This window comes from Hyperolius riggenbachi, unplaced genomic scaffold (assembly GCF_040937935.1).
Source record: "Hyperolius riggenbachi isolate aHypRig1 unplaced genomic scaffold, aHypRig1.pri scaffold_173, whole genome shotgun sequence".
NCBI classification, from domain to species: domain Eukaryota; kingdom Metazoa; phylum Chordata; class Amphibia; order Anura; family Hyperoliidae; genus Hyperolius; species Hyperolius riggenbachi.
Window position 1 is genome coordinate 170514 of NW_027152384.1, and position 21548 is coordinate 192061.

At 43.3% G+C, this 21548-nt stretch overlaps 1 protein-coding gene across 1 annotated transcript in view; it reads left to right on the top strand.

Moving 5' to 3' along the window:
• Positions 1–21548, top strand: part of LOC137543708 (collagen alpha-6(VI) chain-like) — a 191112-nt gene that overhangs the window by 126273 nt on the left and 43291 nt on the right. The window contains 2 exon segments of the mRNA XM_068264830.1: positions 5572–5607; positions 15393–15455. Coding sequence (XP_068120931.1) covers positions 5572–5607; positions 15393–15455 — 99 coding nt within the window.

The following is a 21548-nucleotide window of genomic DNA, read 5'->3' on the forward strand; positions in this document are numbered from 1 at the left end:
CCGTGGTGCTTAATATAGAATGGAGATTAGGAGTTATACTCATAATTTGAGGGTTGCAACAGATAGCAACCACTTTCAATGCATAGAGAAGATTCCCACTTCCCCTCGGGCTGGGGCGTCCCCCCTGGTGGTCACTATCCAGGTGATTAGGTTTCTCAGTGTTGAGTGCTTGTAGACAGAATCTCAAGCTGGGGGAGGAACAAAAAATACAACCTTAGGCCTAAGGTGTAAATTATGTCAGCTATTGGGAGTAGGTGCAAGAGAGTTATAGGTTAGCCTATCTTTCTAGAAAAATGAGCAAGAGCCAGTCATAAAATGGGTACTGGAATATATATTTATTGCACAATGACTAAGCATTTTCAGTTTGGCTCTTCTTCCTCGGGTCAGTAACACCTTGTGCTTAGTGACATAGGTGAGCACTAGGTGGCAAAACTTGTTACTGACCTGAGGAAGAAGGGCCAACCTGTGAAATGCGTAGTCATTGTGCAATAATTATCCTTTCCAGTACTACTGGCTCATTCTTCTAGAGAGGTCGGTTAATTTTCAATTTTAATATATTTTATTATTCTGGGTTCTCTTCCCAATAGCTGTTAAAACTACAAATGGCCACACTTATAAAATCATTTTAACAAACAATAAAATATCATAGAATGTATTAGAGCGCTATGAATGTGAAAAGTACAAATTAAACAGTGTCAAAGGGTCATACATATGAACATTATGGTTATTTAGTACAAAAAATTATTAGGTATCATATATATTTTTTGCATTAAAACTGGGATTCAGGAGGGATTAATTATGAACTCGCCTCCAGCCTTGCCATGATTTGGTGCTAACTGGTCTTCCTTTTTAAAGAGGCCACTTTGCAAATGATTAACTTCCATAGTCCCAACCCTACACCAACATAGTTAATGTTGAATTATCAACACCAAGGCTAAGTAAACTCTTACAAAATAAGAGTATACTCCAAACAACCAGTCAGAATTATGTTTCATTTAACAGCTAAAATGTGATTGGTTGCAACAAGCAGCTGCTCCACTTTTGTTCCTTTCTTGTTGTCTTGATAAGTCAGTCCCTCTTTTAACTCAAACATCCACTATTCCTTGTCCTAAATGATCCCAAAAATATATAATCCCACATCAGCTCAGCCAGGACAGAAATAATGGAAAGCACCATTATCTATACACATATGTTCTTTATCAGAAGCCACAAGACTTTTAATACCATCCAAAATATATAATAACATGTTGAGGATCCCAGTATGATATAAATCACTTGTCTCTGCACAATAAGCATACTTGGCAATATATAACTTCTGAATAAGCAGAACAGTGCAGTATGCAATAGATCCCATTCTATAAGTACATAGGATGTAAACAGATCAGTATGCATTAAGCTACAGACCCATAACCAAAGCTGGGAATGCTCCATGCACACCCTGGAACTACAGTATAACATCTTGAATCCGAATGACCACATAGTCTGTTTTGATTCACAATATGAACAACGTAATGCTTAACTGACATGCCAAACATATGATGAGCCTGCAGTTATATGTGTAGTGTTCCAGTTTTTCTAACTTGTTTTCTCACCGATGTTGGTAATGTGAAAGAGGCTAATGGCAGTTACACACAATAACAAACTTTCTGACTTTATCTTTAACTACTTAAAGAAAACCTGAACTGAAAATTAAAAGTCAAAATAAGCATACACAAGTCATACTTACCTTCCATGTAGTCTACTCCTGTCCCACGTCCCGTTTGTTCACTGTGATCAAGGGAATTTTCCGTCCTCCATTTTGAAAATGGCCATTACCCATAACAGCTTTCTGGTCAGCACACAGTTAAACTGTAACATCGCCCACTTGAGCCATAGGGAAACATGGACATTACCTGGTACATCGGTTTTCCTCTCAGCTATAACTAACAGCAACTGATATTTTACTGACAGCAACTGATATATTTCAGATCTGACAAAATATTGTCAGAACTGGAAGGGATTATTGTCAGAAGAAAATGGGGAGCTTTTGAGAGGAACTGATGGCAAGGTAACTATGTAATGTTCACTTGAAGTTACCTCATGTGTTTATTTTAAATATTTTTACTCAGTACAGGTTCTCTTTAAGTACCTTGGTAACTGAAATCTACGCCCTGTTTTGATGGTTACCTGACTGCCAGGGCGTAGATTTCAATTCACCGCCGCAGTGTGCATACACCGTTTTCGTCGCTCCCGCCGATCTCACCCATGTCTCCCTGCCGTGTCCCGTCGCAGCTCACTTGCTCTGCCTGTCTCTATGACGGCAGAGCCCTGTGAGATGGGCATATCAATGTAAGCAACTAAGCAACTACCATAGGCTTACATTGATAGGCACAGTCAGGAGCCAATGAAAGCGGCTCCTGACCCACTCACATAACTCTGCCGTCATAGAGATGGCAGAGTGGGTGTCCTGAGGATCCCGGCATGTGGCATGGATGGCGTTTGTGGTGGGTATATGCGTCGATTCGTCTGTATTCTGTTGTTATTTTACCAGCGGTCTCTGGTCCTTAAGGGGGCAAAGATGGCTGGTACTTAAGTGGTTAAAAAAGAAAAACAAAAAATGTTTGAACAAATAAAATGATGGTCAGTTACACATGGGACTAATGATTTATATATACAGTAAGAATTGAGCATTAGCCTGGTATTTGCTTGTTTGTTTCTCTAATATTAACTTTTTCCCTTTATAATCAAAATATTTTATTTGGTAAGGATGCTGTTAATTAATCCAAGTGTACCATTAACCTTTTAGCAGCTTCAAACGAGATACCTTGTTTGAAGGTGCTTGAGTAGCGTAAACTTCTAAAGGGATAACTAATTTTGCTGCCTAGTGCAGGCAAACAAGTACTGGGAGTAAGAAGCTATATTTACCATCTCCGGTCGGCTCCTTCTCTACCTCCACCGGCGGCTCTGTAGCTTCGGCAGGTCTTCTGGGTCTCTTTCGATCACATGGTATGACATGATTGGGACCCAGGAGACTGTGTCACCGTTACAGTGCTACCCGGTAGTGGAAGAGAGGTGATCGAAGAGACTCTTCCGCGGTGTACTGTAACGCTGACACGTTCTCCTGGATTCGATCATGTCATGTCATGTGGTCGGAACCGAGGAGACCTGCCAGGAGTACGTTGCCGTCGTGGTGGAGGAAGAAGAAGTCGATCAGACAGGTATGTCTCCACACCGCCAAATAACAACCCCCCTTCTCGGAGCCTGCCAGGATGGGAAAGGGACACTTCCCCAGCGGCATTAAAAATTCGGCCCTGCAGCCAAATAAAGCTTTACTTTATTTGGCTGCTAAGGGGTTAAGCATGAACAGGTATTTTAAGTTTTTTTGCTGTAATTTAGCATCATGACCCTACAAGTGTAATAAACCCTCTGCGATTACAGTTGAAATCTAGCTAAAAGCTTAGCTAAAAGTGGGGAAGGGTTACTATTCCTGTCAAGTTTTGCTCCTACATATTTCCACAATAGAAAGATGTCTAAGCACTTTCATTTACGATCACCCTGATCACCTGGTGAGGTTCTTTCTATTATTTACTAACAAAAAAAAATAGCGCAGCAGAAAAATATTCATGCGTTCTACCGATACCTGTGCATCTGGACTGGTTTGCCTCTGCACTTATTTCATTGGAATGATTTTGGTTCTTAGGAGCAGCAACAAATATTGCCTGTCCTTTGGGTAGTTAGAGATAACCCAAGACTGATAAGGGCATGTGTTCAGCGTGGGCATACTTCTCAGTGCTGGGACACTGTCAGGAACTGGTGGATGGTCCTTACCGAAGGTAACTGATAAAGCATATTTACAGTGTTGAGCTGGAGAGATAACTATATGGTAGTGAATTAGCAAGGGGACTTTGGAATCATCTTGGAGTTCACAATTCAATTATAAATTCAAATAGTGATTTTTTTATTAAAAGTATTTAAGTCAGGACAAGATATTATATTTATAAAAAAGAATCTAGACACAGAAATCCAAGAAAGTACGGCTGGCAGGGTGAACTTGCATCTAAGAAACTGATAAGTGGTCCAAGAGATATTAATAATTCCAACAGTCTTGTCCAAGGACTTCTTAGTGAATAGGTACTTGGCTTACTGAATAGGAAGGGCAGAGATTTCAACCCTGTCAGAGGCAGTGCCCTTAACCAATACACTATCCAGCCACCATCACTTTGCCAGTGTATACATTTGTTGTCCAAAAAGCAGAATGATATGCTCCTGATCATGTGAAATGCAAGCAGAGCAAATCTCCAATATGTGTCGCCCAACGCTATTCCTAACCCCTCCCAACCAACCCAGGAGTGCTTTTCCCTTGATTCTGTGTTCCATGGGAAAGATTTCCCTATACAAGAAAGTCATTCCTAGTGAAGCAGTGAGGGGAATGACACAGACTACACTTGACAACCTTGATAAAGTTCTGCAGGTTCAGCAGCATTCAAAAAAAAATGTGTTTACTCATTTACTGTCTGTGCTTCTCAAGGACAAAGGCAGCAAGAAACAAAACCTGCTGGTTTTAATAACTCTATCAAAATCTAAGGAAAAAAATGGCTGAATTTCCATCCTATAGCTATAATGGTAAGCCAAGGGCTGGTGGACACTATTTTTAAGTTGTGCTTAAAGAGGAGCTTTAAACCAGACTTGAACTTTATCCTAATCAGTAGCTGATATCCCCTTTTCCATGAGAAATCTTTACTTTTTCTCGAATAGATCATCGGGGGGTCTGTGTGGCTGCTATTGTGGTGAAATCCCTCCCAAAGTGTGATGTCTTGACAGTTTCCTTTCAGTAAACCTTGTTGCATGTTGGGAAATAACGTCTGTTTCCAACTGCCAAACAACCATTACCTACTTACCTCGGGAGGGGGAAGCCTCGTTAGAACCCAGCCTTCTCACCAGAGGGGATCCAGTACTGGAAGATCCGCTTGTCGCCGCTTGTTGGGAGCCTTGTGCAGTATTAGCTTCGCCTCGGGCTCCGGTGGAAATAGCTGAGCCTGATCTGGCCCATTCTACCGTGCAGTAAAGTGGGCCCAATCGGGCTTGGCTATTTCTGCCAGAGACAGAGCGGCAAGCCGCTAGAGTGCCTATGTAGGCAGCCACATGTAAATATTTTTGTTGCTCTTGCTGCAGAGGAGCCAGTGCAGGATCCAAAGGCTTCCCCCTCCTGAGGTAAAAGTATCTGTTTGTTTGTTTTTTTAAGACACAGGTGTCCTCACTTTGCAATTTAATGATTCATTTTTCCCCCCAACTACTATTTTTCAGTACAGTTCCTCTTTAGGTTGCTAGTCATACTGTCTGCCTATTGTTTAGTGCAGCTAATTATTTAAACTCCAAAACATAATACTCAGAAAAGATGTATTTTATTTTGAGATACTTCCTTTTACCTTAGTATGAATATAGTGGCAGCAAAAAATGTGAGTCTGACTTATTAAGTGTAGCCGCTTTTAAGGTTTACTTTTGTTTTTGCGTGCCATATTCATTTACAAAGGCATTATCACATCTGGTAAATGTAAAGAAAGATAAATAATTACTGTTTGTTTATGTCCTTAGGGAGAACGTGGATTTCCAGGAAACAGCGGCATTAAGGTACTTCATTCATGAGAATGTTTAGTTATGTTAATTAAATGTGGCTGGCATTTCTTTTATGTTTATTGATAGTATAAATTATATTAACTGAGTGCAGGTTTTGTTCCTTTGCAGAGAGCTGGCATCAGCATTTCTATGCAGTGGGCAATCAGGGCTGGTGCTGGCATTAAGGTGAAGGGGGCAGTGGCCACAGGGTCCCCAACTGCTATTGCCCCCCCCTTGCCGACTACTCCCTGGGGCCCCTGCAAAATGTGTGGCTTTATTCTAATTCATTGTTACAGGTCAGTTACAATGAAGCCACAAATCCTGCAGGGGCCCCAGGGAGCAGTCAAGAAAAGACTACGAGGGGACTGCAGCTGGCTCGAGGGCCCTGGGGGCTAACTTTGATGGGGGGGGGGGGGGGTAGGGAGCTCCTCAGGATACCATTGCCCCAGGGACTCAGTGCCACTTAAACCAGCCCTGATCATAATGTATTGTGACCAGTGATGCTCTCAGGAGCAAGCTTACTCGTGATTCAAATGAGCTTTAATTGATGCAGCTGAGCGGCTGTATTACAAGGGGTTATTTACCCATAATTCCGCCGTCCGCCCTGCGTTCCAACAGCTTGCACGCATCCTATTGGTCGCGTGCAAGCCTCACCAAGGGGCACTTCCTCCTTTAAGCCGGTAGGAGGAAGTGCACCTTGGTGATGATTGCAACGCGACCAATAGGACGCGTGCAAGCTTTTGGAATGCAGGACGGATGGCGGAATTATGGGTAAATAACCCATTCTCATCCCGCCACACAGCTGCAGCAATTAAAGCTCATTTGAATCACGAGTAAGCACTCGTGATTACTCCTGAGAGCATCACTAATTGTGACCATCAATGTCAGCAGACACTGCAGTAGGTACTATCAAAGAACAGAGGTGTTACTGGAGTGGAATGGACTTAAGTGTCTTTAGTCTTCAGTCCTATTTGAAAACTTTTTCAGGAGCAAGCTGTACTTTAAAGGGCATTTTCACACTGGAAACTTGGCATTTTCACACTTCACACTGGCACTTTAGAAGACACTGTCACTGACTATTTTTAGCAGGAGCTGAGCCATCTAACAGTTACCTCCTGGCAATTGTAAGTGTTTTCATTGGCATTTTCTAGTGACTCGAATCACTTGTTCAACTCACCTCAATGCCAAGAGCAGGTTTTTTAGCAAGGCCACATGGTGCTGACCAAGTAGTGTAATGTGAATTGGCTTTATTAAAAAACTACAGAATTTACATAGTATACTAAAATTTTCTTAACAGCTGCAAAGCACTAGTACAGGGGTAGGGAACCTTGGCTCTCCAGCTGTTACGGAACTACAATTCCCGCAATGCATTGCAGGAGACTGACAGCCACAGTCATGATTAATAAAGGCAAATGCATTGTGGGATTTGTAGTTTTATCACAGCTGGAGAGCCAAGGTTCCCTACCGCTGCACTAGTAGATGCCAGGAATCCCTTGAAATGTAGACAAGCCCTTTAAGGCAAACGTATATGTAGAAAAATGGATCAAGCAATAGTGCTACATAATATATGGTACTGTCAGATGTTAATGCTTAGTCATATGATCATCCAGTGTTCCTGTTCTGCATCTGCAAAATATAAATTATACATAGTAACTTATTTCTAGAAAGTTATTTGCATGGGTACTAGTCATCCAGATGACAAGGCATTGCTGTTTACCATGACAGCAGTTAATGAAGCTACAGCTGCAGGAAGCTTATGCCGTTCTGGCAGCAGTTGTGAAAGTGAGCCTGCCTACAAGTGAGTTTGATAGTGGACCTTCTAACATGTGAGGTTGATAGCGGACCTTCCTACAAGTGATGGTGATAGTGATAGTGGACTTTCCTACAGGTGAGTTTGATGATGAACCTGTCTACAGGTGAGTTGGATAGTGGACCTTCCTACAGATGAGTTTGATAGTGGACCTTACTACAGGTGAGTTTGATAGTGGACCTTACTACAGGTGAGTTGGATAGTGGACCTTCCTACAGATGAGTTTGATAGTGGACCTTACTACAGGTGAGTTTGATAGTGGACCTTACTACAGGTGAGTGTGATAGTGGACCTTACTACAGGTGAGTTTGATAGTGGACCTTACTACAGGTGAGTTTGATAGTGGACCTTACTACAGGTGAGTTTGATAGTGGACCTTACTACAGGTGAGATTGATAGCGGACCTTCCTACAGTTGAGTTTTGGAAATTTTGTTTTATATTCATTCACTTTGTTTTCAGTTTACAAGACTTGGTTTTAGTACAGAATATACAAAAATGTTATTGCTTTTGATTCAGTTTGCTACTAAACAGAATACACAAGACATAGCCCTTAACCCTAAAACACCCTAAAATCTATTCTACTACTTATCACGGTTAAAATTTTACCACATATTGTATGCCTTTTGTAGTTTTGCTAAAACTTTCCCAAGTCTGATCATAATTTCGAAAATTGATTTTGCTGTTGGAGTGAGTTTGTCCCTAAGTATTTCTTATGTGACGTGGGTCCAAGCTTTAAAACACACCAAAATATATTCTACACAACTCATCCCGATTAAAATGATACCATATGTGCCTCATTTAGTAACAAACTGGTGGTGCACCCTCCACAACTACACTGGACATATATACTTGTCCAGTTAGGCTGAAGCGGTTAAGCAAAGTCTGTGACGCTTACTGCCATGATCTTAAGGGCCCGTTCTCACTGGGGCGAATAGCGCTAATCACCGAATCGCTGGCGAGCGCTAGCGCTTTTTAACTTCTACACGACCGCGTCACGCCGATGGGGGTGGCCCCAGGATCGCCTAACGCCGAAAAGTCCTGGGGCTGCAGTTTGCAGGAAATTGCGTGCAGGCTGCGCACGCATATCCTGCTTGGTAGGCGGAGCAGGGCTTCAGTCTCCCAGTGGTGATCCCCGCTCGGAGACTGTTTGACGGCTAAACCGCCATCTAATTACCTTGTATAGCACTGCGATCTGCAGCAGCGCTGTACTGGGGACAGCCATGTGAGACGGCTGCCCCTCTGTGTGCTCAGGGGTGATTGGCTGTCATAGGCTGAAGCCTATGACAGCTGATCACGGGGATTGGCTGGCGGGGGGAGGGGGGATTATACAGATGTTAAAAAAACAGGAAAATGTATTAAAATAATGGACAAATAAACATTGACAAACAAACAAACAGGGGCGATCTGACCCCACCAACAGAGAGCTCTGTTGGTGGGGAGAAAAGGGGCGGGGAATCACTTGTGTGTTGTGTTGTGCAGCCCTGCAGCTTGGCCTTAAAGCTGCAGTGGCCTATTTCACAAAAAAATGGCCTGGTCTTTAGGGAGGGTAAAGCCTGTGGTCCTGAAGTGGTTAAGAGTGTACAGCAATTTGACTGCGTTAATTGCGGTGAAATCACCCTCGTAAAATGTTTTGCATTTGCCAATGCGAATGGGCCCTACGAAAAGAATTAGATTTGCAACTACAAAAATAACAGAAGGGGAGTTCAGTTACTTATGTATACTTCATGAAGAAATGGCTAAATTAGTTTTAAATCATTAACCAAAAGTGCAGAGACTGTGCCTCAATGTTTACCGAAAAAACACACTACAATATCCATCACACTACCATATCCAGCACCTCCTAACATCCTCCCTGTCATGTGGCATGCAGCTGTTTTAAGATTGCACTTTAATGGTATAAACTTTATATTTATGACTGGCCCCAGGTTTATTTCCTTTAGCATATTTGAGATGTGGGAATTGTTTGCTTCTTTCTAGCTAGGCTTATAAACTTTGGCTAGGGAATGTTCTGAACCATCCCACTCTTCTCTCTTGGGAAGATATACATTCAGCCAGATACCTGTAAGGATTGTCTAATGAGATGGCTTTTTTCTGTCTGATGACGCCCACGCTTTACTCAGTGGCAAAAACAAGACTAGACAAGAGAGAACTCTACTGTGTCTATGTACCTGTATACAGAATATTTTAAGTTAAAGAAGAGCTTTGCTTGTTTGTCTCATATCCCAATCATTATGTCAGGGGAATGAATGGAGAAACAGGGTTTGACCACAGTTTGCAGTATACAGACACTGGAACCAGGAATTAAGGTGCAAAAATAGTGTTTTATTGCAAATGCAATAATGCAAGCATACATACAAGCGTGAATACAAATATCATACAACATATGCACAGCACACAATACATATACAAATAACCCGGGAAGCAGTGACAAATATATAACACCTGACTATCTAACTATCTATTTACAAACGGCGTGCAGGAGATATATGTACAAGCAAATATATATACAATAACGCGGTATCAAAGGGAGCAGGCAAAGACAGGTCAAAACTGAATAACAGAGTCAGCAACGGGTAATCAGATACATGCAATGTACAAAGGAATAAACAGGAGCAGAGTCAGGACAAGCAAAGGTTCAGCAACAGGTAATCAGATCACAGAGCAGGGCACAAGAAACCAGGTATCAGGAACATAGGTGACCAGAGACTCAGACCTGTAACAAAGGAAGTTCTGGCCAGGACTTGGAGGAAGAGGCAGACTTATATAGTCCATGTAACAGGAAGCAGCTGCTGGTAATTGTCCCATTAGAGGCATCTGCAGGCCAGACATTGAACTGCAAGTATTTTGCATAAGTAGCACACGGCCACCCGTTGGAGGAAGGCAGAACTGCATAGCTGCTAAATGTCCAATAAGCCCTCTGCTGGTGGCACAGTGAGAGTTCAGGATAGACCAGGTAAATACTGCCACCAGCAAGCAGGAGAAGGAAATACATGAGTCGTAACACATTGCTTTTGCCCTTAACTTTGATCCCTACGTAACCCTAACACTAAATCTCCACCCTAGCCTATAATCTTACACCTAACCATAACGTCTTGGTAGCCAAACACTAACTTAATTTCATACTGGTGCCTAGCACCACAAAAAATAGAAAAACCTCAACCTTAAAGGATACCTTAGTCCTAAAAATATCCTCAACTTGATGCCTTGTGTGTATGGAGAGTTGTGCATAGGCTTACATCTGCTTCTGTTTGCTCGTTATCCTCGTTGTTGTAAAGGTCTGACCAAGACGCACTACACTGCATATGCACAGTATATTCGCTTTGGCTGCTTGTGACCATGCTCACTGGGGACCCCAAGTGCTCTACGCGAGCACTCCAGCACACTCCAGCCCATGCGCAGCATAATATGTCCGGGAAAGAGGGCGCTGACAGCGCTGATCAGGACTCTTACAATGTGGAGGATAACAGGCAAGTGGAAGCAGACGCCAGGACACAAGAGGTGCGGCAATCCTATGCACAACTCCCCCCACACTCACAGGGCATCAGACTATTTTTAGGACTAAAGTATACTTTACAGCAAACCTGAAGCAAAAAAAAAATTATAATATAAAAAATTGTATGTGTAGTATGGAAAAGGAATAGGACATAGTAGCAATGAAAAAAGCCTCATATTTTTGTTTTCAGTTATATAGCTTTGTCTTTTAAACTATAAAACAAACCAGAAATAATGACCCTTTGAACTTTCCTGCAGTAAAACCTTATCTCAAACTGTCTCTCAATGTTTCTTGGCTGTTTATGTGCTTCAGAAAACAGGACTGTATTCAACTCAGTGGGTCAAAGTGCTCAGAAAAGCTCTTTTGCATAGATACCAGCTGAAGTTTTTTTTAACTCTTCCTGTACAGGAAAAAAATATGAGACTCTTTTCTTTGCTACTAATGTTCTCTTTCTTAGCTGTACTACACAGAAATTCATTTTATCATAAGTTTATTTTCGCTTTAGGTTTGCTTTAAACTTTAAAGTACGGTAGTTCTGGTTTTGATAAGTGCAGCTATTAGTTCCTCCTTGGCTTTCTTTAAGTTTGGTTCTAGCTGAGCATTATAATTTTTGACTCTCCATGGGTGCTCCTGACATATTTTCACTGCTTTTGGATGGGGCTGACATTATGTTCCGGAACAATTGAAGATTTCTGTGGCTCAAGTGCAAGAATTACATTGGAACACCTCCATTCCCCAATTACAAAGCAGAGAGCATTGGAATTACTTTAGGGTTTGATTACAGAGCAAGCCACAGTTCGTTCAGGAAAACAATGCTTGCCAAAAACATTATTTTTATTATTTAGATCTGTTATGACTTTGGTACATTACCATTACTGTGTGGCTGTCTTGTTTTCCCTCTAATGCTGCCTGATTGCAAAAAGTCTTCTAGACCCCACCTCGCCTTGTGGTTAATATGTAGGCAACCTTTGATGACATTACCCTGGAACTCGCCTTTATCTTGGGCAGCTCATTCTCATACTGTGGCCTGTTAAAAGAAACATAATAGAGATGGCCCGAACGGTTTGCCGGTGAACCGATTCGCACAAACATCGGTGATTCGCATTCACGGTGAACCGCAAACTATATGCGAGTTTGACCCGCCCCCTATACTACATCAAGCAAAACTTTGACCCTCTACATCACAGTCAGCAGACGCAGGGCAGCCAATCAGGCTACACTCCCTCCTGGAGCCCCTCCCCCCCCCTATAAAAAGCAGCAGCGTCGGCCATTTCCTCACTCTGTGTGCTGCATAGGTAGTGAGAGAAGGGAGAGAGGTTGCTGCACAGCTTAGGGAAAGCTTAGTTAGGCTTTTGTTAGGCTTGTTAGCTTGCTCCTTGCTGATACTTATTGCTAAGAAGCACCCCAAAACAGCTCTTTTGAGAGCTAATGTTCTTTTGATGTGTTTTTTTGTGTGTGTGGCCCTCTGACACTTGCATATACAGCTCTGTCAGTCGCAGGCAGCTGGCCCTTGCTAATTGCTATACTGTGCAAGGCCCAGCACAATCAGTGACTACCTTTTCACTGCACCTGTGTGGGACAGCTGCATATTTGTAATACCAGTCATTGCATACCAGTTCATGTTTACTGCACCTGCGTGACAAGAGCAAGCAAAGTTATATACCAGTCACTGCACCTGTTCACGGTACCTGTGTGTGGGACAGCTGCACATTTGTAATACCAGTCACTGCATACCAGTTCATGTTTACTGCACCTGCGTGACATCAGCACACAGTGTTATATACCAGTCACTGCACCTGTTCACGGTACCTGTGTGTGTGACAGCAGCACATTTGTAATACCAGTCACTGCATACCTGTTCATGTTCACAGCACCTGCGTGACAGCAAGCAGTGTTATATATCAGTAACTGCATACCTGTTCACGGTACCTGTGTGTGTGACAGCTGCACATTGTATTGATACCAGTCACTGAATACCTTTCACTGCATCTGTGACTGCAAATTGTATTATACCTGGGAGTCAGTGCATACCTTCCACTTGAATGTTTGGCAGACTTGCCCTCCATAACAGATTCCCATTAAATGCAAGTGGTGTTATCTCTGGCACTCAGCGTTGGGTGAAGGGTCCATCTGACCACAGATGCCTGGTCTGCAAAGCACGGTCAGGGCAGGTACATTGCTTATACAGCACATTGTGTCCTTCCTCGGATGTGTGGTGGTAGCCGTTTCTCAGGTTTCCACTCCGGACTGGAATCGAATCCTGATTCCCCAGCCATTATGGTGCAGAAAGCACCAAAGAGAGTTGAACACACAGTTAAATGGATGGCAGACTTGTCCTCCATAACTGATTCCCGTTAAAGGGTTTTTTCAAGTGTACTCATCATTATACAGGGCCTCGAAAGAGTCCTGTATTGTTATTTTTCGTCACTACCTCCCCGAGTCGGGACTTGCGTGGCGTGTCTGCTGCCTTCCTTGGATGTGTGGTGGTAGCCGTTTCTCAGGCTCCCACTCCGGACCAGAATCGAACCCTGATTCCACGGCCGTACGCTTTTTTTAACAATGGTAGAGAAAGAACCATCGACAGTCTGAGCAGCGATGAACCCTTGGACTACAGGGTGCGCAGGCTTGACCTGTGGCCAGAGCTGTCACAATTTGCCATCCAACTTCTGGCTAGCGGCCTAGGTTGGACCTTCAGTGCAGCTGGAGCATTGTCAGTGAGAAGAGAAGTTGCCTAGGTCAAAAAAAAGTGTTCAGTACCACACCTTTAATAAAATGAATGAGGCATGGATCCCAGAGGGCTACTGCCTGCCCGAAGACTAAGTCAATACCCACACACACAGCATCTCTGCCTGCACGCCGTGTGACTGCCTGCCCGAAGACTAAGTCAGTCCCCACACAGCATCTCTGCCTGCAGGCCACTTGACTGCCACCACCAACAGGGTCCAGGACTCTAGGTGGATTCCTGAATAAAAAGAATAATAATTTTTCTGGTGCGTGTACATGCCTGCCAAATTATTCTGGATGCACTGGGGCTGCAACAACAAAACAAAAGGCATGTACATGTGTCAATTCCCCTTCGTGATCGTTACCTTGCCGCGGTGAAGGGGCTTGCGTATTACAATGAAGCAATGACCGCTATATGGCTATATGAGTCGGGGGGGGGGGAGATAATAAGGTTGTTGCTTCATTGTGTACAGACCAAATTCGATCTGTCACCGTTGTTCTATCAGTGAGCTACCACAGCCTGGCGACCATATGGGCTTGAAAACCGACATGGCCTGCACTCTTGCCATGGTGCGAACCAGTCCAGCAAGGCCGTCACTACACAAGCAGCTGTTTACACAGTGATTTTGGTGTGTCAGTGTGAAGCAGTACACTAATTACACTACCTGATTGAAGTATACACATGCAAGACGTTTTAAAGCACTTTATGCCTCCAATTTAGCATTGCAATGTGATTTCTGCCCTTAAAGGGGAACTAAAGTAAGAGGTATACGGAGGCTGCCATATTTATTTTTTTAATCAATACCATTTGTCTGGCAGCCCTGCTGGTCTATTTCTCTGCAGTAGTATCTGAATAACACCAGAAACAAGCATGCAGCTAGTCTTGTCAGATCTGACTTTAAAGTCTGAAACACCTGATTTGCTACATGCTTGTTCAGGGGCTATGGCTAATAGTATTAGAGGCAGAGGATCAGCAGGGCTGCCAGGCAACTGGTTTTGCTTAAAAGGAAATAAACATGGCAGCCTCCATATACCTCTCTCTTCAGTTCCCCTTCAAAACGCTGCTGTGCCTCAACTCCTGATTTTTCCCCGGGACTTTTGGCATGTATTCCACTCTGCCATGCCCCCTTTCAAGTGTTAGACCCCTTGAAACATTTTTTCCATCATTTTTGCGGCCAGCATAAATGTTTGTAGTTTTCAAAGTTCACCTCCCCATTGAAGACTATTGCGGTTCGTGAAGTTTGTGCGAACCCGAACTTTTGCGAAAGTTCGTGTTCGAGGTTCGCAAATCTAAAATCGGAGGTTCGAGCCATCTCTAAAACATAATTATTATGCATATATCTGGTACTTGGACCCACTTCTTCTCATTACAAGGGACCAAGATAGCTGGATATGGGACTTTTCAGTTAGTCATGATTGCACTAAAGCATATAATATGTTAACAGCCACATGTTTAGCTGTACCTGTTAAAGAATTCCACTATGGAATACAAAAAGCATTCTACAAGTTACCAGTTTGTGCAGTTCATTTTTAGACACCTTTATTTCCATCACTGACACTCTTTTCTTAATGCTTTACCTTCCTTTTATACTTGTTTATTTTTACATTCAAAATTCACAGTTATCGTGCACAGATTACCATATACCGTGCACATTAATATGCAAAAAAACAAAAACATTTGCATTGTTTAATGTATCTTGTAAAGCAAAAATGTGTTAGCACTTTGTACTGAAAATTCATAACAATAATTGCAGTATTTTTAATTTTCCCAGGGAGAGCAAGGAGATCCCGGAGTTGTGGGAGAACGTGGTGCAAGGGGAGGGCCCGGCAGAAGTGTAAGTACAGAACTATTGCGAGTTAGGAGACTAAGTATGTCAGCCAGGCACTTTTTTACCTGAAGCCGTTTTCCAAAAATAAGGCCTCTTGCACACTGCAAGAGATTCAGATTCCGATTCCGCTTTTTAATCAGTTTTTACATCCGATTCAGATTCCGATTTGCAGTGTGCAGGGAGCAAACTGCAAATCTGAATCTGAATCGGATGTAAAAACTGATTAAAAAGCGGAATCTGAATCGGAATCGCGTGCAGTGTGCAAGAGGCCTAACACTGTGACAACAATATAATAGCAGATATATATATATATATATATATATATATATATATATATATATATATATATATATATATATATATATATACAATGCATGCCCCTAAATACTTCACTTCAGGCCCAGGGGCATGTATACATTTGCATCATTGTGTTTACAAGCACCATCAACGATCGTGCGCAACCACATGCCCCCATTGCCGCCCATTACTGCAATGATTGTTGAATGAGAACGTGTTCCCAAAGCCAATCAAACTGTCTTATGAATGACTGAACACTGCCCCAGTGAGTAGCAGTGATTATTTATTGAAAATGAAAGTAAAAACAAACAAACTCACTTCCTGTGGGCTGTTCACAGGATAAAGTGTTGGGACATCTAGTGGATAAACAGTAAAATTTAATTAAAAATACATTAAAAAAAAAAAATCTCCTATGGTTATTATCCCCTTTTACCATCTCCCCATGCACCATAGTTAACCACTTGAGGACCTAGGGCTTTCTACCCCTTAAGGACCGGCCACTTTTTTTCCATTCAGACCACTGCAGCTTTCACGGTTTATTGCTCGCTCATACAACCTACCACCTAAATGAATTTTGGCTCCTTTTCTTGTCACTAATAAAGCTTTCTTTTGATGCTATTTGATTGCTTCTGCGATTTTTACTTTTTATTATATTCATCAAAAAAGACATGAATTTTGGCAAAAAAATGATTTTTTTAACTTTCTGTGCTGACATTTTTCAAATAAAGTAAAATTTCTGTATACATGCAGCGCGAAAAATGTGGACAAACATGTTTTTGATAAAAAAAAACCCATTCAGTGTATATTTATTGGTTTGGGTAAAAGTTATAGCGTTAACAAACTATGGTGCCAAAAGTGAATTTTCCCATTTTCAAGCATCTCTGACTTTTCTGACCCCCTGTCATGTTTCATGAGGGGCTAGAATTCCAGGATAGTATAAATACCCCCCAAATGACCCCATTTTGGAAAGAAGACATCCCAAAGTATTCACTGAGAGGCATAGTGAGTTCATAGAAGATATTATTTTTTGTCACAAGTAAGCGGAAAATGACACTTTGTGAGGAAAAAAAAAAAAAAAAAAGTTTCCATTTCTTCTAACTTGCGACAAAAAAAAATGAAATCTGCCACGGACTCACCATGCCCCTCTCTGAATACCTTGAAGGGTCTACTTTCCAAAATGGGATCATTTGTGGGGTGTGTTTACTGTCCTGACATTTTGGGGGGTGCTAAATTGTAAGCACCCCTGTAAAGCCTAAAGGTGCTCATTGGACTTTGGACCCCTTAGCGCAGTTAGGCTGCAAAAAAGTGCCACACATGTGGTATTGCCGTACTCAGGAGAAGTAGTATAATGTGTTTTGGGGTGTATTTTTACACATACCCATGCTGGGTGGGAGAAATATCTCTGTAAATGACAATTTGTTAATTTTTTTTACACACAATTGTCCATTTACAGAGATATTTCTCCCACTCAGCATGGGTATGTGTAAAAATACACCACAAAACACATTATACTACTTCTCCTGAGTACGGCGATACCACATGTGTGGCACTTTTTTGCACCCTAACTGCGCTAAAGGGCCCAAAGTCCAATGAGTACCTTTAGGATTTCACAGGTCATTTTGAGAAATTTCGTTTCAAGACTACTCCTCACGGTTTAGGGCCCCTAAAATGCCAGGGCAGTATAGGAACCCCACAAATGACCCCATTTTAGAAAGAAGACACCCCAAGGTATTCCATTAGTAGTATGGCGAGTTCATAGAAGATTTTATTTTTTGTCACAAGTTAGCGGAAAATGACACTTTGTGAAAAAACACAATTAAAATCAATTTCCGCTAACTTTTGACAAAAAATAAAATCTTCTATGAACTCACCATACTCCTAACGGAATACCTTGGGGTGTCTTCTTTCTAAAATGGGGTCATTTGTGGGGTTCCTATACTGCCCTGGCATTTTAGGGGCCCTAAACCGTGAGGAGTAGTCTTGAAACGAAATTTCTCAAAATGACCTGTGAAATCCTAAAGGTACTCATTGGATTTTGGGCCCTTTAGCGCAGTTAGGGTGCAAAAAAGTGCCACACATGTGGTATCGCCATACTCGGGAGAAGTAGTACAATGTGTTTTGGGGTGTATTTTTACACATACCCATGCTGGGTGGGAGAAATACCTCTGTAAATGGACAATTGTGTGTAAAAAAATCAAAAGATTGTCATTTACAGAGGTATTTCTCCCACCCAGCATGGGTATGTGTAAAAATACACCCCAAAACACATTGTACTACTTCTCCCGAGTACGGCGATACCACATGTGTGGCACTTTTTTGCACCCTAACTGCACTAAGGGGCCCAAAGTCCAATGAGTACCTTTAGGATTTCACAGGTCATTTTTGTTTCAAGACTACTCCTCACGGTTTAGGGCCCCTAAAATGCCAGGGCAGTATAGGAACCCCACTAATGACCCCATTTTAGAAAGAAGACACCCCAAGGTATTCCTTTAGGAGTATGGTGAGTTCATAGAAGTTTTTATTTTTTTGTCACAAGTTAGCGGAAATTGATTTTAATAGTTTTTTTTCACAAAGTGTCATTTTCCGCTAACTTGTGACAAAAAATAAAATCTTCTATGAACTCACCATACTCCGTACGGAATACCTTTGGGTGTCTTCTTTCTAGAATGGGGTCATTTGTAGGGTTCCTATACTGCCCTGGCATTTTAGGGGCCCTAAACCGTGAGGAGTAGTCTTGAAACCAAATGTCGCAAAATGACCTGTGAAATCCTAAAGGTACTCATTGGACTTTGGGCCCCTTAGCGTACTTAGGGTGTAAAAAAGTGCCACACACGTGGTACCGCTGTACTCAGGAGAAGTAGTATAATGCGTTTTGGGGTGTATTTTTACACATACCCATGCTAAGTGGGAGAAATATCTCTGTAAATGACAATTGTTTGATTTTTTTACACACAATTGTCCATTTACATAGAAATTTCTCCCACCCAGCATGGGTATGTGTAAAAATACACCCCAAAACACATTATACTACTTTTCCTGAGTACGGCGGTACCACATGTGTGACACTTTTTTGCAGCCTAGGTGCGCTAAGGGGCCCAACGTCCTATTCACAGGTCATTTTGAAGCATTTGTTTTCTAGACTACTCCTCGCGGTTTAGGGCCCCTAAAATGCCAGGGCAGTATAGGAACCCCACAAGTGACCCCATTTTAGAAAGAAGACACCCCAAGGTATTCCGTTAGGTGTATGGCGAGTTCATAGAAGATTTTATTTTTTGTCACAAGTTAGTGAAAAATGACACTTTGTGAAAAAAACCCAATAAAAATTAATTTCCGCTAACTTTTGACAAAAAATTAAATCTTCTATGAACTCGTCATACACCTAACATAATACCTTGGGGTGTCTTTTTTTTCTAAAATGGGGTCACTTGTGGGGTTCCTATACCGCCCTGGCATTTTACAGGCCCAAAACCGTGAGTAGTCTGGAAACCAAATGTCTCAAAATGACTGTTCAGGGGTATAAGCATCTGCAAATTTTGATGACAGGTGGTCTATGAGGGGGCGAATTTTGTGGAACCGGTCATAAGCAGGGTGGCCTTTTAGATGACAGGTTGTATTGGGCCTGATCTGATGGATAGGAGTGCTAGGGGGGTGACAGGAGGTGATTGATGGGTGTCTCAGGGGGTGGTTAGAGGGGAAAATAGATGCAATCCATGCACTGGGGAGGTGATCGGAAGGGGGTCTGAGGGTTTGGCCGAGTGATCAGGAGCCCACACGGGGCAAATTGGGGCCTGATCTGATGGGTAGGTGTGCTAGGGGGTGACAGGAGGTGATTGATGGGTGTCTCAAGGTGTGATTAGAGGGGGGAATGGATGCAAGCAATGCACTGGCGAGGTGATCAGGGCTGGGGTCTTAGGGCATTCTGAGGGTGTGGGCGGGTGATTGAGTGCCCTAGGGGCAGATAGGGGTCTAATCTGATAGGTAGCAGTGACAGGGGGTGATTGATGGGTAATTAGTGGGTGTTTAGGGTAGAGAATAGATGGAAACACTGCGCTTGGGTGGTGATCTGATGTCGGATCTGCGGGCGATCTATTGGTGTGGGTGGGTGATCAGTTTGCCCGCAAGGGGCAGGTTAGGGGCTGATTGATGGGTGGCAGTGACAGCGGGTGATTGATGGGTGGCAGTGACAGGGGGTGATTGATGGGTGGCAGTGACAGGGGGTGATTGATGGGTGATTGATAGGTGATTGACAGGTAATCAGTGGGTTATTACAGGGGAGAACAGATGTAAATATTGCACTGGCGAATTGATAAGGGGGGGTCTGAGGGCAATCTGAGCGTGTAGGCGGTCGATTGGGTGCCCGCAAGGGGCAGATTAGGGTCTGATCTGATAGGTAACAGTGACAGGTGGTGATAGGGAGTGATTGATGGGTGATTGATGGGTAATTAGTGGGTGTTTAGAGGAGAGAATAGATGGAAACACTGCGCTTGGGTGGTGATCTGATGTCGGATCTGCGGGCGATCTATTGGTGTGGGTGGGTGATCAGTTTGCCCGCAAGGGGCAGGTTAGGGGCTGATTGATGGGTGGCAGTGACAGCGGGTGATTGATGGGTGGCAGTGACAGGGGGTGATTGATGGGTGGCAGTGACAGGGGGTGATTGATGGGTGATTGATAGGTGATTGACAGGTAATCAGTGGGTTATTACAGGGGAGAACAGATGTAAATATTGCACTGGCGAATTGATAAGGGGGGGTCTGAGGGCAATCTGAGCGTGTAGGCGGTCGATTGGGTGCCCGCAAGGGGCAGATTAGGGTCTGATCTGATAGGTAACAGTGACAGGTGGTGATAGGGAGTGATTGATGGGTGATTGATGGGTAATTAGTGGGTGTTTAGAGGAGAGAATAGATGGAAACACTGCGCTTGGGTGGTGATCTGATGTCGGATCTGCGGGCGATCTATTGGTGTGGGTGGGTGATCAGATTGCCCGCAAGGGGCAGGTTAGGGGCTGATTGTTGGGTGGCAGTGACAGGGGGTGATTGATGGGTGATAGGTGATTGGCAGGTGATTGACAGGTGATCAGTGGGTTATTACAGGGAAGGACAGATGTAATTAATGCACTGGCGAATTGATAAGGGGGGGGGGGGGTCTGAGGGCAATCTGAGCGTGTGGGCGGGTGATTGGGTGCCCGCAAGGGGCAGATTAGGGTCTGATCTGATAGGTAACAGTGACAGGTGGTGATAGGGGGTGATTGATGGGTAATTAGTGGGTGTTTAGAGAAGATAACAGATGTAAACAATACATTTGGGAGGTAATCTGACGGCGGGTTTGCGGGCGATCTAATGGTGTGGGTGGGTGATCAGATTGCCCGCAAGGGGCAGGTTAGGGGCTGATTGATGGGTGGCAGTGACAGGGGGTGACAGGGGGTGATTGATGGGTGATAGGTGATTGGCAGGTGATTGACAGGTGATCAGTGGGTTATTACAGGGAAGAACAGATGTAATTAATGCACTGGTGAATTGATAAGGGGGGGTCAGAGGGCAATCTGAGCGTGTGGGCGGGTGATTAGGTGCCCGCAAGGGGCAGATTAGGGTCTGATCTGATAGGTAACAGTGACAGGTGGTGATAGGGGGTGATTGATGGGTAATTAGTGGGTGTTTAGAGAAGATAACAGATGTAAACGATACATTTGGGAGGTAATCTGACGGCGGGTTTGCGGGCGATCTAATGGTGTGGGTGGGTGATCAGATTGCCCGCAAGGGGCAGGTTAGGGGCTGATTGATGGGTGGCAGTGACAGGGGGTGATTG